The sequence below is a fragment of the Zootoca vivipara genome, chromosome 7 (assembly GCF_965207765.1).
Source record: "Zootoca vivipara chromosome 7, rZooViv2.hap1.1, whole genome shotgun sequence".
NCBI lineage: Eukaryota > Metazoa > Chordata > Lepidosauria > Squamata > Lacertidae > Zootoca > Zootoca vivipara.
In genome coordinates this window covers 19622723-19647161 of record NC_142590.1, presented here as the reverse complement: position 1 = coordinate 19647161, position 24439 = coordinate 19622723, and the positions used below count along the sequence as shown (strand labels likewise).

General features: G+C 44.9%; 2 protein-coding genes across 7 annotated transcripts in view; one reads left to right on the top strand and one right to left on the bottom strand.

Annotated features, from left to right (window-relative positions):
- Window positions 1–237: 237 nt before the first annotated feature.
- DPH5 (diphthamide biosynthesis 5) lies at window positions 238–24275 on the bottom strand. 4 transcript variants are annotated; one of them, XM_035124069.3, is made up of 8 exons: window positions 24138–24275; window positions 22038–22250; window positions 21828–21952; window positions 15151–15259; window positions 10408–10528; window positions 4573–4612; window positions 2076–2179; window positions 238–467 (listed from the first exon to the last, which is right to left on the bottom strand). In XM_035124069.3, the coding sequence occupies exons 2-8, from the start codon at window positions 22170–22172 to the stop codon at window positions 253–255; spliced, it is 849 nt and encodes a 282-aa protein (XP_034979960.1). In that variant the 5' UTR covers window positions 22173–22250; window positions 24138–24275; the 3' UTR covers window positions 238–252. The 4 variants fall into 4 exon arrangements, with proteins under 4 accessions (XP_034979960.1, XP_088529909.1, XP_088529910.1 ...); XM_088673783.1 differs by having other exon boundaries at window positions 238–464; XM_088673784.1 differs by having other exon boundaries at window positions 238–464; window positions 23984–24172.
- Window positions 24229–24439, top strand: part of LOC118089425 (uncharacterized) — a 62754-nt gene continuing 62543 nt past the window's right edge. For all 3 annotated transcript variants that reach the window (XM_035124072.3, XM_035124074.3, XM_035124073.3), the window contains exon 1: window positions 24229–24439. In XM_035124072.3, coding sequence (XP_034979963.2) covers window positions 24319–24439 — 121 coding nt within the window. In that variant the 5' untranslated portion in view covers window positions 24229–24318.

The following is a 24439-nucleotide window of genomic DNA, read 5'->3' as shown; positions in this document are numbered from 1 at the left end:
GAACTGGCTTTTTATTGGTAGGGACCTTTTTTTAAAAATGCATTTCATACCGAATTTAGGCAGCCTGTCAAGAGACCAGACTTGATTATTGCTCTGCGGGTTATATTCCTTGGTAAATAGTCTGGTGTCATCGTAGGGACTGGCAACAGGACTTTCCGGCAGTCTACTTGAGCAGCTGGGGTGGGCTCTTGCAAAACGTATGGCTAACTAGTGACACCAGATTCAGCTCAAAGCACGTGCATAAAGAAATATTTATTCAGCCATGTGCTCAAAAATGGATTTGTCAACTGCAAATAGCTTGAGCATGTCTAATTCCAACGGATGCAAAGTTCCAGTTATGATCAAGGAGTGTAGAGGATTGCCCAATGCCACCGTAGTCATTTCCTGTAGGGTACCGGAAGCAATCTTTTGATCCACTGCACCCACTCTTGCCAAGCCTACGCAGACGGTGTTTTCTGCAATTTCTGCTAAAAAGGGGAGGAAAGTTAAGAGAACAAAGAATATTACGGAAGCATAGTGAAAGAGGTTGGTGTGCTTGGCACACTTCTGCATGAAGTGATGCTTTCTTTCTCCCTAAAAAAAAGTTACACGCTGCTTACAAAAAGACACTGTCCTCTGAAGACTAATATGGACTTCTCTAAAAGAAAAAAAAACCCACACGTGTACATTGCTTAAGTACTTTGCAATAGGATGTGGCAAATGTGAAAAGCGTCAAGCCCAGGAAGCAAGTTCTCATTCTCAAGGTATTGAATTGCAGGTATAAACCAGTGGGGTAATTCATCAAGAGTCATCAAGTGAAGGCTGCCTAGCTGAAAAGACTCGATTCTGCCCTCCTGGCCTAGTAACTGATTTATCAGCAAAAGGACCAGAGCAGGTTGGGGAAAGGACCAGAGCAGGTTGGGGAGCAGGTTGTATTAACAGAAACCCCATCAGCCCCAACCAGCAATGGCCAATGTTTAGGGATGGCAGCTCTGGAGTCCAACACCATTTTGCCATTCCTAGACTGGAGAATATGCAAGAGAAGTTTAGACAGGGTTGCGGGGGGGGGGGGGGAGATGCTGGTATGACTGAGCTCGGGATTTCCGTGCCCTCTGGCACTTGTCACGGTGTTTTGTGTGCCAAAAGCGGTTTGGTCATGCTGGCGACGTGACCTGGAAAGCTGTCTGTGGGCAAACGCCGCTTCCTTGGCCTGGAAGTGGAGACGAGTGCCGCACCACATAGTCGAATTCGACTGGACTTAACCGTCCAGGGGTCCTTTGCCATTTTCACCCACACTGGGCGCTGAGCACAAGAGGGCGCCGCAAACATGACTTGGAACAGAAGGCAAGAGGCGTCACATAGGATGCTGCTGTAATGTGAAAGCCCAAAGTCCACCACTGATTGGATTGCTATGAGTTGTGTGTGTCATAGTTTTTTTAGACTTGCATCCTTCCAAATAGGGCTTTTTTTACAGAGACTGATTCCACTGATAACAGCCAATTCTTTCATAACCTTTCTGGGCTCTTAATTGTGCCTCCCATTTTGTTTCAGAAAGACAGTGCATGTGAGCTAGCCGAACTTTGCGGAGCGTTTTGTCATTGCTTCCACCCAACCACTACGTGGCCATTCGACACCCTACAGCCCTATGGAAAGTCTCTGCATTTCACTAACCAGCGAGAATCCCTAGATCCGTCGAAAGTTGACTATTAAGACACACTTTCCCAGGATCAATGTGCCTCCGCTGTTTCTGCAGCAACTAGTAGCTCCAGGAAAAGCAAGTACAGCAAACAGAGTAAGGTCAAAGTGATTCACTCTAAAGTATGTTCATATGGGATTTGCATTTCTTTTCTTTTTTTAAAAAAAACCAACTGGTTCGTGGAGTTTGTGGCTGGTTTGTTTGCAGGCCAACATTCTGTGGCTACAGTGCTCTGCCTGCTTGAAGTTCACGCTTGGCCTCTGTAGGCAATTGCTAGCCTGCCAATTTCAAGAGGGCCCATCTCCAGCACAAATTGGGAGTTATTTGATGCTGCAGTGGTCTGGACACAGAAGGGGAGGGCCAGCCTCAAAATGCTAGCGGCCAGAGCTGACGTGCGTACCTGGTTCTTCGCCTTGTAGCCGCCTGTTTTGCACAATAGCGAGAAGCTGCTCGGCTGCCTGGTTCACGCTCATATACCTCGGTGGCTCATAAATCTTCTTCCCCCTGATGGAAGGAAAGGTACGGTAGTCTGGTCAGCAACTGTTCCCCCTGTATCCCAGTTCCATGTACAGTAAAGCCAAGCTGAATTTAACATGGCTTGCCCAAAATGGTTAAGCTTTAAGATAAAACTTTCTTTGTTGCATCAAACCAACGTCTCATATTCACTCTCTGGAAGCTCTTAAGAGGGGGTGGCAGCCAAATGGCTCTCAAATGTAGAGGCCCATTTAGTTTAGACCCTCACTAGAAGCCTGTGCATGTTTTGTCTCACCCATCGTTTTTGGCAAGGAATACACTGAAAAGGAGGTCTACGGGCCGAGGCGGGTGTTATACATGCTGTCCTCTGATCAGCTGGAGACATAAAGCAAACACTTCCAAGTTTTTAAACAGCCGAATCCAGGTGCTATGTTACAGCCACAGGAACAGCAGGCACTACTAGCAGGCTCTTTTTTGTGGCATCAACATCCGAGAACTGCCGGCTTGCAGAAGAAGCGTCTACCAACAATTAAGTCGGTCGGCGTTGATGAAAGTCTCCTCTGTGCGAGTGCTGTGAATCAGAGCCACTGCGTGGCTGTTTTGAAGCTTTCAAGCTAGGAATTAGAGCCTACATGAGTAAACTGAAAATGCTCTCCGCATCTGAGAGGTGCCACATGTCGCGCTGCCTCCTCGGCACAATCACAAGTCACGTATATTTCGAGACCCCTGCTAATCTACCGTAACTGCCGAGATACATCAGAGAGCACGCTATCCATGCCAAATTGGAAGGGAAGCCTGTATTTTTCTACCATATACTGTATAGTTACATAATTATAGACCCAAAAGCCAGCTCTCAAAGGGTTGTTTTCTGCAAAGTTTGCCAGCCCTGGAGTTGGCAAGAGCAAAGCTTATGAAGAAGTTCCAAGGTAAATTTCCACCAGAGATTGTCGGACTCCGTGGATAAGAATCTAGACCAAAGTAGGGACGTGTCTGGAGGTGATCAATACTTTCAGTGGAGAGGAATAACGAAGCTGCCTCGACTGATCTCTCCTAGATTAGAAATACTGAGCGATCAGGAGAAAAACGAAACTACAGTCAAATCTCAGTTCCTGAACACCTCAGTTATCGTACATTTTGGCTCCTAAATGCCAAAAACCCGGAAGTAGGTGTTCCGGTTTTCAAATGTTTTCCGGAACCCAAACTTTTGACGAGGCTTCCGCTGAGTGCAAGAAGCACTTGAAACCAATGGGAAGCCACGCCTCAGTTTTCGAACATTTCAGAAGCCGAATGGGCTTCCAGAATGGTTTTTCATTCAAGAACCAAGGTACCACTGTACCACAGATGAAATGACTAGGGATCATAGCTAGCTAGCCTAACTCTGGGCACTTATTACCGAAGATACGGGGTGCATACGGAACCTGAGAAACTGAACAGACTTATTAAACCATGAGCTTCCCCCCAATCTTAAAAAATTATTCATTAAATGCTAAAAGACACCAAGACAACCATCACAGCTGCGTTGCCACATGGGCCCCATCCTGCAACAGAAACATCGGAAGCTGCATACACTGACTCAGACCATTGATCCCTCCAGCTAAGTGTAATCTATATTGACCGGCAGTGCCTTTCCTGGATTTCAAGTCTTTCCTAGTCGTACTTGGAGCTGTCAGGGATTGAACTTTGGAGGTTCTGCAGGCAAAGCAGATGTTCCACACCTCACACGCCCCCCCAAAAGGGCACCTGAAAGGGAGGGTGCATGCACAACCGAGACAAAACAAGACCTTCTAAATGGCTTTTGTTTGCTAGCACAAAAAGAGTTTCTTTTCATCGTTTGGACGCCGGTTCCGGCCTTCACCTATCCCAGTGCTACCTGAAGCATGTTGCTTCATCCTGTGGCACTGCGGGACCGGCTGCAGACAAAACAAAACTGGGTGCCAGGAGAGATATTTAGGCATCCGCGTTCACCACTGATGTCCACCTAAACCAGGATTCCTAAACCAGCTCTAATTCTTAGTTAAGAGAGCAAGCTGGATGGCCTAAAATGTGATTAGTATGGCAGCTGATCGGTTCTTTTAACTCCAGGGTGGGGGCCCATTAGCCATGCTGGCTTGGTGCTAATGGGAGTTGGGAGTCCAGGTAGCAGTTTGAGGGCTACTGGCTCCCTCCCCCTCACCCAACCACGCCTTAAATTGAAACATGGAGAGAATCTTTCTCTGTATCAGGCATCCCCAAACTTCAGCCCTCCAGATGTTTTTGACTACAATTCCCATCATCCCTGACCACTGGTCCTGTTAGCTAGGGATCATGGGAGTTGTAGGCCAAAATATCTGGAGGGCCGCAGTTTGGTGGTGCCTGCTCTGTACCATAGTTTTAGTATGCGTTTCACTTACATGCCAGCACACACTTTTGAAGAAGCAACTTACTTCATGAGATTCTCCAGCGACTGTTCCTTGACTTTAATGTCTGCAGGGAAACAGAACGGGGGACACACTTCAAGTTGATTGCCTGTGTATTACTTTCACAAGTATTAAGAAGGAGGACTTTTTAAAATCGTGCTGCGTTCGACATAAGAAAGGTATCTCTCTTTCATGCACACCGCTGGCATGTATACATCATGAAATTCTACTCAATATCGATACAGAGTAGATTCCAATGCATAGTTAGCAGAGTAACAACTTAAACATGTTGCAGGCTTCCCAGAAAATAGACCAGAGGCAATTAATATTTCATCCAGCAGAGCTTTACTGCTATGGTAGGCAAATGAGCGTAATGGTCACAAATCCAATACATCCATAAGAAATCCAGTTGCAGCAGCAGACTTAAACTCACAGTAACTTATAACAAGTCTAAACCTTAACACTAAGCATACTATGTACAGTGGTACCTAGGGTTACAAACGCTTCGGGTTACAAACACTTGGGGTTACAAACTCCGTTAACCTGGAAGTAGTACCTCGGGTTGCGAACTTTGCCCCAGGATGAGAACGGAAATTGCATGCTGGTGGTGCGGTGGCAGCAGGAGGCCCCATTAGCGAAAGAGTGCCTCAGGTTAAGAACGGTTTTGGGTTAAGAACAGACCTCGGGAACGAATTAAGTTCGTAACCCGAGGTACCACTGTACAGTCATACCTCGGTTTAAGTACGCCTCGGTTTGAGTACTTTCAGTTTAAGTACTCCGCGGACCCATCTGGAATGGATGAATCCACTTTCCATTACTTTCAATGGGAAAGTTCACTTCAGGTTAAGTACGCTTCAGGTTAAGTACGGACTTCCAGAACCAATTACACGCATACTTTGGGTTAAGTACGCTTCAGATTGAGTACTCTGCGGACCCGTCTGGAACGGATTAATCCACTTTCCATTACTTTCAATGGTAAAATTCGCTTCAGGCTAAGTACGCTTCAGTTTAAGTACTCCGTGGACCATCTGGAACGGATTAATCCACTTTCCATTACTTTCAATGGGAAAGTTTGCTTCAGGTTAAGTACAGATTTCCGGAACCAATTGTGTACTTAAACCGAGGTACCACTGTACAGAAAACCACACCAGAAGGAGAGATAGAAAGATAGTAAGGCTCCTTCTGGCCTTACTTTTATAGTCAGCATGACCTTGACAGAAAGAGATAAAAGAACCAGTTTAAGCCAGCTGTACTGAGCTTCTCTGAAGGAATAACCCATACACCATGAACCTTCTGCCTGTTTCTTTCACAGAGAGAAGCTTCCAGAACCCTCTTGAATTAATTAGAAGAGGAAAGATCTCTACACATCAGATCAATACTTTCTGTGCTAAGAAATGAACTGACATTATAGTCTTACAACCCAACATCTGGTAAATGGTTGAAATCTGACCAAGCCATGCTCATGGCAGACCCGCCGATACCTTTGGAATTAACTTAGTTTGCTGGGTCTGCTCTGACTGTTACTTGATCAGCAGACAAAATGTAGTATAAACACCAACAACTGGGAAACACTGGCCTGCGAGCGCTCCAGTTGGAGAACAGCCTTTACCAAAGGTGTCATGGACTTTGAAGACACTCGAACTCAGAACGCAAGGGAGAACTGTGCTAAGGGGAAGGCACGCTTGGCAAATCCACACCATGATCAACTCCCGCCCAGGAACCAATGTCCCCACTGTGGAAGGATGTGTGGATCCAGAATTGGCCTCCACAGTCACTAACGGACTCATTGTTAAAACCGTGTTCATGAAAGACAATCTTACTCGGCTACGAGTGATTGCCAAAGAAGAAGAAGAAGATTGTACATAATTTATTGCAATGATTTTTCTTCTTGTGGAAAGTGACACAGCATCCTTTAATTGAACTCTCTTAAATACACATCAGCTGTAGATTGTAGCCAAGAAACAAGCTCTGTTGTTTTTTTAGGGCAGACTTACTGCTACATGAATATATTTGGGGTTAGAACGGACGAGATCAATGAAGTCGTTTCCTCTCGCTGTCTTCTAAGTGGAAAACTATGTTTTGTATCATGCTTCACTGAGGAGATGAAACTTCTTGAAACTGATCATCTATTAAGTTAGAGCGGCATGAAACCCAGGGGCCTGGAGATGCAAGCCCCATTAGTTGTGCCTTCCTGTCTCCAATCAAATAACCCAAAAAGACTCATGGCAAGCCTTCACCACATTAGTCACCTTTTCCTATTGAATTAGGTGGGCTGCAGATTTTGGTAAGATGAGCTCATTTCATTTTGTTGAGCCCTAACTCATTCTCTTGTACATTTAAAGATGCAGCTGTGCCTCTTGTCGTTCCATAAAGTTCTCTAAGCTTAGAAGTATTCAGATCTCGGTAAACCACCTCAAATCAAATTTTTGTCAGGGCTCTGAAACATTGTGCGGCAGGTTTTTGTCACTATTTTTATCACTGCCTTTTCTCCTGATGAGTTGCAACGGCTATGGTTCATGTCCATTGATTTCAATGGGCTTATGCCGAGTATGACTTGGCTTGATACGACCCAATGTGTTTCCTAGCTTTTGCAGTCTCGATTCTCCTACTTGGAATTCCTGCTTCATTTTACAGCTTTCGCCTAATGCAAACCTTCAAGTTGTACAGAACAGACGCAATACACAGGAGAAGGCATGCAAGTCCCAACAAAATTCAAGACAAAGGCGATGGTTAAAAGAAGAAGCAGCCACATTGTAAATGACTGCTAACAGTCATGGAGCGACATCTAACGAAGCCATAGTCAGAGCAGACCCATTGCAAATGAATGGGTACCCAACTCCGTAGTCCTGTCAGCTCAAGGCTTTCTGCTTGTGCAGTGGGACTTTCCTCTCTTCTCCTCTCCCTCCATCGTCCCCAAATATGCTCCGGAGACTGGGAAAATGCCTAGGAAGGATTTAGGAGGCATGTAGGGGTGGGGAGAAGAGGTGAAGCCCCCTGGAACAAGCAGAAATCCTTGCACTGACAGGACAGTTACTTAGCACTACATTTTAGATAGAAGCTACAGCCAAAGCCTTTTTCTTCCGGCCAAATCTCTTATTCTGCTACTGAAGTTTCTTAGTACCTTCTATAATTGTACGTGCACAATTGCCCCACTCTAGTTGCCCCAGCATGCAAGGTTGAACGCAAGAGCGTCCACATCTTTATGAGAATCTGACTTCCCAAGCCTAGTTCTTGATCCCGCAAGTGCTGTGCGCTAAAGGGATTTCTCCAGCTGGCCCTTTACTCTGCAATGCCAGCTGAGAGGTGACAGGGCCTTGCAGATCCGACAGGCAAGAAATGGCCATTTACTTTGCAGTAAAGTGCTGCTTCCTGCCTGCTGGGTCTGCGAGGCCAGCTGGGCAGTGCATTCTCGATATATTACAGGGTGACAAAATATGAAACCTTTGTCGCGGTCTGGAGTCCATATTGGTAAGAGACAAAGGATTGATATATCGCCCACAACCTACTTAGGATCTTGTTGATCCATGGCCTTCTCTGCCATGTTCTCACCACCACCAATGGCTAAACACTATGGCACTTTCTATGAGCGTACCCGCAATTTATTGTTATTAATTCCAATATCAATAGACCTTTCCTTCCACCCTCTCTTTATGGGAAGTGAGCTAGCATCATAATCTTTCTCCTGCCATTTATACAGTGTGGCAATTTCATTTCATTCAATCAATTAAAGTTTTGATTTAATCTGTATCCAGCAAACATACTTTCCACCAGCTCCTCAATTAAGTACATTTTCATATTTAAACAAATGGCTGGAATGTCTCCTTCAATAACCAGTCACTTGACAGTGCAGAATTGTTGTAGAGACAAAGAAATGCAGGAACAGAAAGAGGGGAGCAAAAGAAGCCCAAACTTCAATGTTGCAAGATTTTTTGCATCATTTATTTGAAAAAGTCAGCAGGTAATTAAAATAAAATAAAAATCACAATAATGCTTGTTTGTTGACCCTCCTTTCTTGCAGTTCTTAAAGAATGGAGGGGGGAGAGGAGAGGATCAATGAAATGCAAAATGGACAGATTACCGTAAATTGTATGCTAAGGCCATGATGACATTTCACACTGGTGGCTGGGAGCATTTAACAGCTATTAAATCCACTTCTCTCTAAAATGCATTCCAAAATCCCCACCGTATAGGTTTTCATACATTTCAACAGTTAGAGAAGATTTACAACCAAGTCCTGATGTACAGACAGCTTCCAGATGCCAATTCCTGGAATGCACGGAAATTCTGCATGCATGTTCTGACTTGATTTATAAGCTTATTATATGCTGGCAAAATGTAGCTCTTTCCGGTGCGCACATGGAAATAGCCTTTTGACTTGGGAGGTTTGCGGATACAATTGTGGCTTGTGATCAGGGAGAGCAGTGGAAGCCACAGGGGCGGTCTATGCTTGTAGGAACCCCAGTAAACAGTTATGTCCCATAAAGTGTCTGGAGTGTCCTGTAAACTCGTAGAAAACCTGCTTAGCACTGGGGTAATATTTACATTCAGGCTGCAATCAAGGATCCTGCCAGTCGGAAGAAACTCAATTCTCCCCGATCAACCTCAATGTCTAAACAGCACGGAATGATCTAATTGCTTGCAAATTGCATGAGTCTGATTTCCATCCTGATCAAAATTCCACATGTGATTGAATGCATCTGTTTAATCTCTCCCTTTCCTGCACACTGGAGGGTTTCATGCAAGGCTGGATTTAGTCTGAAAAGCTCTGTATGATTAAAATGAATCCTGCCCTGGTGCAGAGACTGTCGGGTCGCCTCCTGTTTCTATTGATCAAGCTCTCCTGCTTTTAAGAGTAGCGGGGAACACAGCCGCTTACGCTATGAAGCTTTCCCCCCTGTCTCTCCTCATGCCAGGAAAAGCTTAATTTCCTTCTGCTGGAACTGCTGTAAAAGACGCAGTAAAAATCCCGGCGATCTTAGTAAAGAAATGAACTTGCTAAAACTTCCTTTTCGCTGGATGATGATTGCAACTTAAGACCTCAAAGCCAGGAAGCTGATGGCATGGGCAGGCCTCGTTTCCTTTTCTCACTGTTAACAGACAACTAAATGATCACCGGGCTAAGGACCAGTTTACAGAATTCAGCAGAATCTACCGGTAAAAACTTCTGCTGGACTGTTTCACCTTTGGGCTGCGAGAGTGGGGTTGGGATAGATGTCTCCCGAAGAAGAAATGGCACAAAAAAACCCCTGTACATAGAAGAAAACCACCACAACAAGGCAGAGGCTCGGCTCCATGACGTGCTATTTTCCTATGTCCAGGGAAGGGTTTGGGGTTTTTGCTCAGCTTTGCTATTTCTTAAAGATGCAATTGCTGCAGGCAAGGAAAAAGGCAGAGGATGCGTAAGGCGGAGGACTTTTAAGTCTACAGTTTGATGCTGTTGCTTCTGCTTTTGGACAGAAGGGCAGAGGCTATCATGGAGGAGAAAGCGACCCATGGCTACTAGCGATGCTCTGCCTCAAAGGTTGCAGGCAGTGATGCTTCTGAATGCTAGTTGCTGGAAGCCAAAGGAGGGGAGGACGCTCTTGTGGTCAGATCCTGCTTGCTGGTTTCCCATAGGTTGGCCCCCGTGAGAAAAGGCTGGGCCACCGCCCTAATCCAGCAAACACATCTTATGTTCAATAGCTGCTCAGCTACTGAGCGTTCTAAATAATGCTGTCTGGTTAAGTGTGATATAAGGAAGTGGTCCTTCTCCTACTAAATTAGCAAAAATGTATAGATTATGATTTATATAACAATGTAAATATTAAATGAAAAACCGAATAAAAATATATATTTTTAAAAAAAACAGGAAGTGGCCCTTACCAAGTAAGCAGAGGGTGTGCATGCCATTTCTTCTGTTTTTGGCTATTTTGTCATAAAAGCTCTCAGGCTTCCACGTATCGGTCCAGAAAACGACAGACACAACTTCTCCGAAATTGTAGAGCTGCCAAGAAAAGAGGGGCAGGGGGGAGAGATGATAATGAGAAGGACACCTATCAGAATTAAGGCTGTAGACTCAAGACTTGACATGGCGTTATGTGCAACATCGAGAGGTTTTTATGGCAAGGGCCGAATCTCGGTGTTGGAGCATCTCTTTGCCTGCAGAAAGGCCCAGGTTTAACCCTTGGTATCTCCAGATGGGGCTTTTCCAAGTTGAATTCAAAAGTGGCTAATAACAACCATAAAAAGATTGACAAATTAAAAACAACAATGCTCCCAAGGAAAGTCATACTGTAGGCTGAAGTGGCGGCGAGGCTGATAAAATTGTTTTAAAAAAGAGAAAAATCAGTGGCTGCTTGATATTTAAATGCAAGATTCACCAACAACTTAAAATTATTCCCCCACACCTCTGCAGAAGATAAATGAGCTGCCACAGTGTACGGTGTGTGTGTGTGTGTGTGTGTGTGTGTGTGTGTGTGTGTGTGAGAGAGAGAGAGAGAGAGAGAGAGAGAGAGAGAGAGAGAGAGAGAGATGCTTGTTCCAGCCTGAGTTCAAATCCAACCTAAAGCCCCGTGTTTCAAGATTCCAAATAGGATGGTAAACACACTTTTAAAAAATAATTTATTTTCAACATCACAAGCTGGCACGAAACGTTTCAAAAGGGATTCAAAAGAAAATGAGTTGGTTATGAACAGTGCCCCAATCCAAAATAGCAGAGGAAAATGGTACACAAACAGAACGGACAAAGGTAAATCAAAACTGATATTTTGAGGTAGTTTCCCCTTGCCTTCAGGATCTTACGACCTTGCACATTTCACAAAATAAATTTGAAAGCACCTCAAAGAAAACAAATCAGGATCCAGTGATCTCTGATGCAAAACTTTTTTTTCTTGTAAGTCAATGTTTTTCAGAGTAAAATGCTCCTTTGGGAATTCCAAGTTGAACTTCTGCAATGGTTTGACATGGATGTGGAGAGAACAACATTTTGCTCCCTCACTTTTTCATGCTGGTTCTTGAGTTGTTTAGATTTTTTAAAACAGGGTGCTTTTGAATCTTAACTACCGGTACTTATATCCTTCTCAAATTCCAAAAGGAGTCTTTTACTCCCAAAGATGCTGAGTTTTGCTTTGTAAATATCACCTTAGTTGAAAGAGTTGAAAGCCTGTTTTTCTATGTATGATTTCTGGGATATTCAAAGCTACTCCTGCTTATTTAACTAGGGCACAGTTAGGTTTTGACGCTGTCCTGGGCTTAATACAGAATAAGATGCTGAATCGCTGGTGCAGGATAATTCATAAGGCAGATCTTTGTGTCTGAGGAACAGATGGTGCTAGCTCTGGACAGTTTCTGGTTTCGAAAAATTTCAGATGTATTACTGCATTATGGATTCTCGGTGCAGGGGCCGAATTCATTTGGAAATGTAGCCAGAAACATTCCCTTGAAAACAGAATACAGGAAAGCTTTTTCTCAACTCTGTTTTGAACAGTTGGGGTCAATGGGGAGATTTGGGAGCATACCAGCTCCAGGCAAATTATGTATTTCCGAAGGAGCAACACTGGTTATATTATTGAATGCAAACTTTATGGGCAGCAACTGGTTTCAGTGCATTATTCTTAAATTGTTGGGTCCAAGATCCTGAAGCCGGGGGGGGGGGGGAGATGTTTAAAGAAATTGAAGTGTTGGAAAATGAAAGAAAAAAATACGCTTTTCATTACAAGGCTCAGAAGGTAGCTTCTTTTGCTGTAAAGGCTTACAGTCTCATGAAAAGGGATTTGGAATTTATCTCAGCCTGTTGAGTTTCTGAAGTCATATATTTCTATTTTTAGTTTCGTTTTTGAAAACGTTTTAATTATTTTTGGTCCGTTATGTATATTTTTATGTGTAGTTTTTAATGTGTTTTATTTTGTTTTGCTTTTTTTATTATCTTGACGCAGCCTGAAATTTTATTCAGCAGAGTTTTGGCGCACAGAGGCTGAGACAACTCATATGTCAGTACTGTTGCTCCTTCACAGATGAGCGGACAGCAATGGGGGACATGTCCCCATTCAGAAGGTGCCTATCACCCCATGCTGCCAAGTTAGAAAGCTTATCTTACACACCATTGGTCCAGCTACGTCCCTGCCCCTTTGTCAATGGTTCTTGCTCAGTCAATGATTCTTGGAATATTACACAAGGCGTCCTCTTTAAATACGACACTTGGGTAATCCAGAAAGAGAGTGAGAAATCCAGATTTTGCGTTTCACAACCAAAATATCCCTGCCAGTAACTTGCGGGGACGGGTGGATGGGTGGGAATTTGCTCAAAATACAACCAGGAATTACTGTCAGTTGACCACTGCATTACTCAAAATAGGGGGAAAGGTCAATAGGCAACGTTTAACCCTTTGATTCATACTCGGCTTGAGTATTTTAACTTTTGAGTATTTTGAGTATTTATGTATTTAGGTCAAAGCCCCCCCCCCCCCCGGTTGTCTTTTGCTGAATCCCAGACTTGATCACAGTCTGCCAAAGCGTACAGCTATCAGTTCCTTCGCCCTGGGTCAATGAAAGTGGTTTTAAAAATCACGAGACAGAAAGAAGCCCTTGCTCCAATGCTCAGTCCACAGAATTCTCTGTCTCTCCTGACCATTATTCATCCTGGCCCCATTGTGATGAGTTTGAACTCTAAATGCATGTAGCTTAGAGAGCCACTTGGCTGCAACCTTCCCAAACAGACACAAGCCATCAGCTTAAGCTCATGTTCTTTAAAAAGAAAAAAGCCCTACAAAGGTGTTTCCTGTTTTTCAGTAACCAGGGGCAGACTAATGGAGCAGGAGCCTTGTGCATCGACAAAATCAGACTTAAATTAAAATGCAAAAAAGGAAGTCAGCCCTTATTTTATGAACATCAAATCCAATCGTTTAAGAAAGTGCCCCTAACTTTTTGTTGTTTCAAATCTATCGGCACAAGTCAAATCCACTGATACAAATCAAATTTGTCCCCGGCATCTGACACTCATAGGTATATGGTCACTGATAATGGAGGCTCCATTTAGGGGGAAGGGCTAGGAGCCATTGACAGACCCATCCCTCTGCGGATTTCTCCAATGGTCCCACTTTACAAGCGACCTTCCCCGGGGACCATTGCCATGTCTCTTGTGGCAATTTCGCAATTTAGTTTGGCGCTATGTAACATGGAAATGTCCCTTTCCTTTATCTGAAACGTAGTGGAAATCGCCTTCTAAGGTTGAGAAGTGCACTAAAATCCACCCTTTGTGGCTTGTATGTGTACCTGAGGCTCAGCTGTTTCTCAGCTCCAGCCCCAGAGGCAACTATACAAATAGATTCTTCTTCTTCTTCTTCTTCTTCTTTTCTTCTTCTTCTTCTTCTTCTTCTTCTTCTTCTTCTTCTTCTTCTTCTTCTTCTTCTTCTTCTTCTTCTTCTTCTTCTTCTTCTTCTTCTTCTTCCCCAGCTTCATGACACCCAGTGCGGAGAATCTCTCTTAGCCTCTCCAATATTTGCTTCTGGGCAGAGTGGATTTGATTTAAATCACGATTTAAATAACTAGTCAGTAAGACTTGATTTAAATAAATAAAAAGTTACAGAAAGACTCATTCTTGCTGGTATAATCTTAATATTTAAACCAGATGAAGGTTTCATTTTTGAAATAATAAATTTTCAGAGCAGTTTTTACAGTTATATCAAAAATTACTAATTTGGTTATACTATTAGAAATACATAGACAGGTGTTTATATTTGGACAACTTTTCTGCTGTACTTTATTGTAAGGAGAAAAATAATCATTTCCTTATTAACAATTTAAACAATTTATTTAACTAAAACAATAACATCATAGCATATGTATCCATGTTTGTTAACTGATGTGGTTAAACAATTTTTTGTTAAAACAATACCAGACTGAGTTTTAACACACATGAAAAACTCAAAACAAATCCTTATTTCCTGATGAATAGCCTTTGGACTATAATGTAACTTAAATAGAAAACTATCTTTAGAAATATTTTTCCTCCAGAAGCATTTTACAGTGGACCCTCTGGATACGAACTTAATTAATCCCGGGGGTCTGTACTTACCTGGAAAAGTCCGTATCCAGAGGTGCCGCTTCTGCGCACGCGCGAAGCGCAATATAGCACTTCTGTGCATGCACGAAGTGCGTAGCACGCTTCTGCGCATGGCAAAACCGCACTTCCGGGTTTGCCGCGTTCGCAACCCGAAATTACGTTCCCCGAAGGTAACGTAACCCGAGGTACCACTGTATTTTAAAACTCCAATTTAAAAATAAATAAATCCGATTTAAAAATAAATAAATCCGACTTTTTTATTTTTTAAAAAACCATTGATATTTATCCACCCTGCTTCCAGGGCATAAAGAAGAGCATTGCCTACATTCATAGAAATAAAGCTTTTACTTCTTAGAATCTCAGTTACATCATGCTGTTTTATTTAAAAAAGGAGAGAGAAAGGAAGCGCCACAGAAAGTCCGGCCACAAAGTGTGCAACTTCTCACAGCTGTTTCCTACAGATCGGACAGCGTGCCTCAAGCCTGCGCTCTGCAGAAACCTGTCTGGAGAAATAAACAGAGCTGTGGTTTCCCGCTGCCGGGAAGCCACTTGCACGAGAGGAGTTACCTGGAGGCCGCAACAGCCGACGGCGTTCAGTATGGAGGCATTGTGGATGACTGTGTAGGGCACTCCCAACTTCACCGCCCGGAGGACGAGGTCACTGTGTGTAGTCGCCCTGCAGTAACGAGGCAGTGGGTTATATGGGGCGTACAGAGGGCCTACGTTGGGCCTCACAGACTTAAAACAGCCTTCCACAACCTAAGATAAGATAAGATATCTTATCTTCCTTGGATTCCCAAATTCCTATCAGGCCCCAGCCAGTACTGACCGATGGGCAGGGATGATGGGAGTTGTAGTCCAACAAAACATCTGAAGAGCACTCTCTCTCTCTGTGTGTGTGTGTCTATTATGTGTGGGGAGGCCGATTAAGAATATTTCTACCCAGTTCTCTTTTTCTAGAAAAAGAGGTGCCAGAACTTGCCATGAGTGAGTTATCTTAGAATGGCAATGGCGCCTACACCTGAGAGTTCTGGCTGAAAAAGATGTCCTGCCTCTATCAAACCTATCACAGCTACTCAAATAAATAAGTGCCTGTAGGCATATAGGAAGCTGTGACGACCAGTGTCCCACTCTCTCTTACTATCACTGCGGCACAGGAATCCAGAGGGGAAAACACCCACCCTCTTCTCCTGCCGCCTCAAAAATAAACCCCTTTTACTAATGGGTTTCTTAGTAAGGAGAGCCTTCCAGCTTGCGTGACCTGGTACCTCAAGAAACTCTAGGCTGTCTGATGGGATAACCTCTTGCCTACAGTAAAGGGTCTCCCTCAGTTTGATTCCCCACTGTAAAATTTTGCCCTATGCACTCTGGCAACTTCTTGGCACCTCAGGTTACCCTTCTAAGCCTCCTCCGTGTAACTTCAGGACACAAACTGCCACCTCCCTGCCTGAGGTGAGTTTTGCCCTCTCTTGAGCCACCACGGCTGTGAGTCCTGGTACCTCGCTGGAAAAAATACAGACGGACCTTTTTGGCAAAACAGAGATGAAGTTTTATTGTGTTAAAAGCATAAGTGTTTCTTTAACGTGTCAAGTATTTATTTGCCTTGTTCCAGTTGTACAAAAAAAAACTCAGTCAAACATTTAACTTTAAGTTTTCCTAGCCTCTTCACTTTCTTCATACAAGCCACCACATCACACCACACCCTCCTCCCTTTCCCTCCTAACTAACCAAAACCGACACTCCCTCCTTTTTAACCGGGCACAGTCCCGCCCCCATCAGAGTTCTATGTCAGTCAGGCTGGAGGTGGGTTAACTCTTTGCCAGCCGGGTAGGAATAAACATTCCAAAAGTGCTTCGATTTGTCACAGAAGCACAGGAAGTAACAAGAAAAAGGAGAGCCCAACACAAGATGCTGGAGGAAAAGCAACACACTTTTTATTTACTGCAATTAAGTGCATTCCTCTTTCTTCAGCACCTCGAGGTTGGTTCTCCTGTTTCGCCCTTTGCGAAAGATACATGATGCATCACATATAAACAAGCAAAGATCCTGAGGGTAAATCTGTACACTTTTTGACCGATAAAGCCTTAAACGGCTCAGGACCACAAAAGATCAGGCGCAGGTTCTAAGTTTGCACAGAAGGCACTTTAGCAATGTAAACATGCGGAAGGTGAAGGAGGCAGCTTTTTGCGTTTTAACTTGAATAACGCTGTATTAATGCAGTTTTGCCTGCTAGTTAGGCGGCCCCTTCTTTTTTTGCCCCTTACAGAAGATTGCAGAGCATCTCGCTGACTGGGAAACATCAGCATGCAGAGCAGCACCGGCATAACTCCCGTCCTCTTCTTAATTACTGTGCAAACAGGCCTTCGTGCAATTGTAAACGAGAAACTTTGCATGCGTGCTCTAAACTTGCACCAGTATGCAAAAGGGGTTTTGTTTTCTAACTGTTCCCATTTGCTATTGAGGAGAACTTTGGGGGAGATGGATTGTCACCCCTCAGGAGTGCTAGATCTGTACTGTACATGCCAGACAGGCATCTAACTTTTTCTTTAAAAATCCACTCTCTTCAGAGGGATGTACAGGAACAAATGGTTGGGCAAAGTCCAGGGAAGAGCACTAGAGTGGGCAAACAGCATGCAAATTAAGGCACAGATTGATGCTTCAGTTAAGAGGGCTGCATCCTCTGTTGAAAGCAGATTGCCACCCTCACTTTTGCTCAAAGGGGTCATCTGAATCTATATGGCCTGCCCCATCTGAACTGTTTTGTGGGGTGGCAACCGATCCCAAGACCGATCTTCTGCAGCATCTATGATTACTGAAAGCCCCGGCTTTGTAAATGTTGCTGCTCAAGTATTCATCAATCATGTTCGCTGCATTAGGCAGCCGGGTGTGGAAATGCATTTAAATAAGAAATGCAAAGCTGAACAATGGCTTCAGCTGCCCTCTTTTCCCCAAGGTGTCTTAGTTCCGTGCTGCTCATTCCATGGAGGTGAGCAGGGAACAGAAACGGCATCTGGCGGGGAAGCAGCCCTTTCCCAGCCACAGGCACTGAATTTCCAAAAGTGCCCCGGAAAGTCTCTCTCTCTCTGCCTAAACCCCTCTCCTTTCTAACATTTTTGTCACTTGGAGTTTTCAGGCACTAGCCAAAGGGAACAGGATTTACAGCTTTTTCCCATATAGGTTCTGCGGTCACTTCTTGATTCTAGCTTGTCACCAGAGGCTCTGGTGGCCCAGTGGCACAGAATGCTGACTGCCAGCTATCACTGTTCCTGGACAGGTTTAGCCTGGGACTTAGGAACGTCCCAGCTTGACCACCACAATGTGCTGTGTGTGGAGCTACCCTTAGAGATGGCATGGTGACTATCTCTCCCTGAGCACAGTTCAAGGGGATGATTTTGACATAGAAAGTCCCAAATGGCATGGGGACAAACAAGCTGAAAAACCCTCCCCTCTCCTGATACTATCCTTCCCCTGAGCCACAATTGTCATGGATGCTTTAGCTGAGATTCCTGCATTGCAGGGGGTTGGACTAGATGACCCCTGGCATCCCTTCCAACTCTACAATTCTATGATTGGCCAGGGAACCCCTAATAGTTGAACCTTCTTTAGGGTTCTACTTGAGCTTGGAAATCAGATTTCTCTGAAATCAGGCAGCGGATTTCCCGGATTTCTCTGAAATCAGGCAGCGAAGGTTCTGGTGACAACTCAAAACTATTCCTGTCCTTTTGGACCTTTGAACAAGAGTATTGTGCCGTTGATTATAACTGCTGATCAGATACAATGGATACTGTGATTGCTTGGCTCAAGGAGCTTTCAATAGATTTATTCTTGTATGGCAGCCTTTCTCAAACTTCAGCTCCCAGATGTTCTTGAACTACAACTCCCAAGACTGCTCAGGACTGCAATACCACAAGGACTTGCCTCTATCCATATGAAGCTACCCAGATCCTGAGATCATCTTCTGAGGCCCTTCTTCATGTGCCTCCTCCCCGAGGGTGGCAACATGAGAACGGGCCTTTTCTGCAGTGGCTTCCCGTATGTGGAATGCTCTCCCCAGGGAAGTTCACCTCACGCCTTCATTATACACCTTTGGGCGCCAGGCAAAAACGTTCCTTTTTAACCAGGCCTTTGGTTGATTTGATTGACATTCTATGCCCTTTTAAAATGTTTTTTTTTGGGGGGGGAGGTTATCGGGTTGTCGTTTTCATTTTTATTAGGTATTTTGTGGTTTTATATCTCGTGAAGCTGAGGCTCCAATACTTTGGCCACCTCATGAGGTGGAAAAGACCCCGATATTGGGAAAGATGGAGGGCACAAGGAGAAGGGGACGACAGAGGATGAGATGGTTGGACAGTGTTCACGAAGCTACGAACATGAGTCTGACCAAACTGCGGGAGGCAGTGGAAGACAGGAGTGCCTGGCATGCTCTGGTCCATGGGGTCACGAAGAGTCGGACATGACTAAACAACTTCTTGATTTTATTCTGTGAATCGCCCTGAGAGCCCCGGGTATAGGGCGGTATATAAATTCAATAAATAATGATCATCGTCATCATCTCTGACATGCAAAAAATATTTTTGCTGCAGCAGTACAAAGGTGCAAAATTTTAATAACATTGTTACTTCCTTGAGTGGCGTAATGACTTTAATCTCTCAGTCTGGCATCATCTGCAGTTAAGTACCAGCTCAATTAGAAAAGGGAGGAGGAGGAAAATGGTATCCTAATATTCCCTAGAGGTATATTTACATTAATTACTCTCCCCCCCCCCCCGCTTGACACATACATTTCTTTATAAGGAGGGAGCCATCGCATGATGTGCACGGTGATTACGTTTTCCCAGCCCCCTCCGCCCCCCTGCGGCTAACATGGCAATATTAATTTTGAATCACCAGCTGGAGACAAAAAGCCCTCTCCTGTATGGCTTGACATTACAGATTGATGATGCTTGACTAGCTAGGGCAGAAGAATGGCCTCCTGGTAACAGAAAGGGCTGCGGCTTCCAGGGGGAATAGGAAAACAGAACTTAAGAGGCTTAATAAACCAAACCGACAGAACCCAGATGTCCACAGTATACATGAGAAGTGTGCGAGGAACATCGCAGCACCGAAAGCAACCACATGGCTCAGAGCTGCAAAATGTAATTGAACCGAAACTGCCTTTCAAACAAGTATAATCGAGCATCTCAGGCAACGAATAAGAAAAGCCATGCGGGGGGAAATCCAGTCGGATTGCTTTTTGGACAATTGCCACGGATTTTAGGGCTGTCACCTCATTATTGATGGGACAGTTTATATAGGAATACAGGCCTTCTGTTCACTCGAAAGAAGTGCTCCGTATTTTGGCAGACAGGAGATTCCTGATCTACTAACCAAAGCTAGGAAACCAGGAGTGCACCATGGCTAGCTAGCATCGTCTCCAGTGCTTGAAATTTGCCAGGCGCCAGGCGCATTTTGCACCTGGCTATCGGCCACTTGTGACCAAGTGAAGTTGCCCGGGCGCCAGAACGGCACCTGACGTCTCCACCATCTGGAGGTACATGCCTGGGGATCTGCACAAATAAAAATGAATTTCAGGAACCCAAAAGTTGCATTGAGCCATCTGACCCAAACATGGCAACCAGGCATTGCGTTTTGGTGACTGTAACCCTGGTTTAACAAGCCATTTGGCACCTAGCTTTATATATCTGAGTTTCTAACACAGGCGTTTGCTCCTCTGCTCCTCCCCTTCCATGGTTCGGCACAGACGAAGGTCAACACTCACTGGATTCACTCGGAACCAGAGGTCAAAAATCCACTTTCAAACCCTGGTTTCAAATTCCGGTGAGAGCCAATGTGAATGTGCGGTTGCAGCATGCTTAAAGCAACTGTGGGGGAGAGGCAGAAACTTGTGCGAGAGGTGGGAGGAGGGAGCGTGCGAGTCTATGGGATGTTTGCGCCAAGATGTTGCTTTTACTTGGTACAGATGTTCATTGTAGACCTAACATAAGCGTTAATTTCAGTTGTATAGGCCTGTTCAGGCTTGTGGGACCCAATTTGGGTTTTTGTTTTTTAACTAGAGCTTTGAAGTCCACCACCTGGAGCCAGGAGCAAACCAGTAGCTCGAATGTATGGGTAGATGCAGAGGTTGGATGGCCATCTGTCATGGATGAGATTCCTGCATTGCATGGGGGTTGAGCTAGATGACCCTTGGTGTCCCTTCCAACTCTACAATTCTATGATGTGGAGATTTAAAGGAGGCTCTGAGGAATTTGTGATCGGGACCAGAAGCATGTTCACAAACCCTTCTTCCCCCTGACCTGCAGCCCCCATACTTTTTAAAGTAATCGCAATTAGGACGTGGGAGGTGTGTTTTTTAGCTGTTGTCATTGTTGCTGTTATTATTACACTTATTCGTCACTTTAAAAAAAAAAAAAAACCCCAGAAAGTAACCCAAAGCGTCTTACAAAGTAATATAAAAGCAAACCCAAAAAGCATCATAGCATATATATAAAAAGGCAGGTCTAATACAACTCACCTCACTAAAAATAGGTAAGAGGCCACAAGTATACATGAAATCCTCTAAAGCCTGGGTAAAACGAAACACTTTGGCCTGCCACCTAAAAGTTGCTAATGGTGGTACCAGGCATGGTTCTCTGGGGAAGGCATTCCACAATGGGGGAGCCACCACTGAAAAGCCCTGTTCTCGTGTCACGTTAACCTCTGCACCTCCCTTGCAGGTGACAAAGGTCCTAGACAGAGGTGGTCCTTGAGGTATTGGGGTCCTGAGTTGTATAAAGCTTTATAAGTCAAAACCAGCACTTTGATTTGAGCCCGGAAACTAATTGGCAGCCAGTGAAGTCATGCCTGAGCTGCTGTCATAAGCTCAAACTGTCTTGCCCTGGTCAGCAACCTGGCTGCTGAGTTCTGCATCAGCTGCAGTTTCCAAACCATCTTCAAAGGCACGTACAGAGCATGGCAGTGATATAACTGTTAGACCGATTCGGAGTCAGAAACCCTTGCTGATCCACTGCAAAACCCCCGAAGATCAGTCAGTAGGTCCTGATACACCTTTCTGCCCAACCCTGATGTCGGCAGCCAGTTTTTTATATTCAAAAGAAGCATAGGTGCTTCTCCAAAACCCTGGATTTGCTCATAGCCAACATGTTTGAAAGGCAGTCCCCGCCACATAATCAAAGTACAGTACTATAGAGGTTAAGGTTTAACATGGCTCTGGTAACAGGATTATTTAGAGGTGTTGCCTCCTCTTACCCAAAAGGATCTCCAACTACAAGAAAAGCCACATCACACTGATGTGCACCCTTCAGGATTGTATCTGCTTCTTGTTCTACAGTTTCTCTGTCAGCAAGAATCAGTTCTTTGCCATAGAACTCCTCCTAGGGGGGGAAAGAAAGGGGGTATTATTTCACCCAGAGCTGTATCCCACCATCCCTCCAAAGAACTTAGGGTGCATTTACATACCAGTGCTTCCTTTCCAACAGTGAGGATTGATGTGTAGGCTTCCAGGTACACTCGGCTACACTGCTTTATTACCTCCAGGCCTTTAACTGTAATATCTTTGGCATCTCCAAGTCCAAGTCCAATCAGGTAAAGCATTATTATTATTATTATTATTATTATTATTAAGGAATGTAAAAGAATAGACACCAATTCCAGGGTGGAGTGCTTTGCAACCTGCCAAAAAGTTGAATCAGAACAAAAAAGCAATCAGAAATTCAGTATATTGTTGTTAGTTAATGGAAGATTGTAAATAATTTTGTTCTGTGAACTGCCCTTTGTTCTGTGAACCATCCTGAAACCTCCAGGTATAGGGCGGTATATACTGTACATTCAATTAACAACAACAACAACAACAAATAATAATATAATAATAAATAAGGTTTTCCCCAGCAGAATTTATTTCTTGAATTACAGGTTTCCATAAGCAGTAAAAGAAAGCAATATATGGCTACTATTTATTTGTCACCCAGTGCAAAACATCTCTAGGTGGGTTATATAACAATTAAGAAACCATCAGGTTTTGCAATAAAGCAACAATGCCCCTCCTCTAAAATTATATATAGCAGAGAAACAGCAGTAAGCATAGTAGTCATATTCCTACAAAAGCATGGGAGAAGAGGTAGGTTTTAACCTGGCGCCGAAAGGATGTTACTATCAGCATTTCACAGATGTGAAGCCACAACCGAAAAGGCCCTGTCCTTTGTTGCCATTCTCCAAACCTCTCAGAGAAGCACCAGGATAAAGGGTCTCAGGTGAGATGGGTATGTTCGAGTCAGGAGATGTGTACCATTGGATACTGGGGTCAATATGGTGCATTTTGGTTAAACCAGAACTAAGAATCGGGCTCAGAAATGGATTGGTAGTCAGTGCAACTGCGCCAGAGATGGGGTTATATGTTCCGATTGCTTTGTTCCGATCCAACATGCAGAGAAGCACTGCTTCATCCTCCCCCTCCTTTCCTCAAAGCCAGCCAAGTAAAGCTGCGGTGCTACGAAACACACTTACCTGGGAGCCACCACCACTAAATTCAGTGCACCTAGAAGCAGGTTGCATTTCTACTCTGGACTGGCACGAAACTCATGGTCACTGGGTGACTTTTAGACTGCCCATTCTCTCTCTCTCTCTCTCTCTCTCTCTCTCTCTCTCTCTCTCTCTCTCTCTGCCTAACCCACCTTGCAAGACTGTCAGGAAATAGCAAACTCTGCACTCTCCTGGACTGCTTGGAGGTGAAAAAGGGGGAAAGACTAGGAGAATTGTATGAACACTTAATTTAGAGTTCCAGCCCCACTGTGCATGTGTAGACGCGGGTTGTCACTATTGTTCTGGCAAAATATGGGGCGGGGCATGTGGGTGCCAGTTGTTTTTGTGGTGCTGAAGTGACTGCAAAGCTACCCATTGCAATCTATTGCTGCCTAACACAATACGGCCCCTCAGGCATCTGTCACACTCCCTCCCTCTCTCACACACAAATTTGTAAATCTGCCTGTGCTTGGCTACCCAGAGCTTAAATACATGACCTTTCACACATGACCCTTTCAAACGCTCATCTTTGGAAAGACCCAAATCACAGGTTCACAGAGATGGAAAGGGAGCCAAGGGTCATCTAGTCCAACCCTCCTTGTGATGCGGGAATCTCAGTGAAAGGGAAAGACAGCACATGACTATATCGATGATGATGATGATTTATTGATTTTTTTTATACCGCCCTATACCCGGGATCTCAGGGCGGTTCACATAATAAAATCAAGATATAAAACCTCAAAATGCATAATAAAAATAAAAACAACAACCCAATAGCCCCCCGCCCCGAACGCAGCACGAAACCGTACCAATACAGGACATACACTGGGATACGGGATAACCCCTAAAGTGGCAACGTCGCCCAGGACACCGGACTGCAAGCTTACCTGAGAAACCCCACCACGCACACCTGTACACGCGCCAATATGCAAAGCAGGGCTCGCTTAGCACCGGCTGCTGCGGCTCCTGCCATTGGCTGGAGAGTCCCATCACTCCCCCCCCCCCGCCCCGGCCTGCTCCCGCCTCCCCGCTCGTACTCACACGTGCGCCGCCAGCGGAGCACCTCTCAAGCCGCCGCTGCCACTTCCGGGTTTCCCCGCCGCTTTGCCGTCAAGCGAGACAGCTTCGCGACAGTTTCGCGGCGGCCGAAGCCGAGAGACAGAACGAGGAGCGGCTCGCCGTGGGGGGAGGAGGAGATGAAGGAGGCGGCGGAGGCGCGCGGATGGCGCCTGGGCCGCTGAGGTGGGAGCGGCTCGCCATGAGCACGTGGGCGGCCGGCAAGGCGCTCGCGGGGCCCTCGGCCCGCCTCGCCAACGGCCTAGAGATCCCCATGCTGGGGCTGG

Coding starts and splice junctions, on each gene's coding strand:
- DPH5 (XM_035124069.3), bottom strand. CDS start 22,172: ATGCTTTACCTGATTGGACTTGGACTTGGAGATGCCAAAGATATTACA. Junction 15,260..21,827: donor GTAGTTGGAGATCCTTTTGG/GTAAGAGGAGGC, acceptor TCGTTACTGCAG/GGCGACTACACACAGTGACC. Junction 4,613..10,407: donor GCACACCCTCTGCTTACTTG/GTAAGGGCCACT, acceptor GTTTCCCTGCAG/ACATTAAAGTCAAGGAACAG.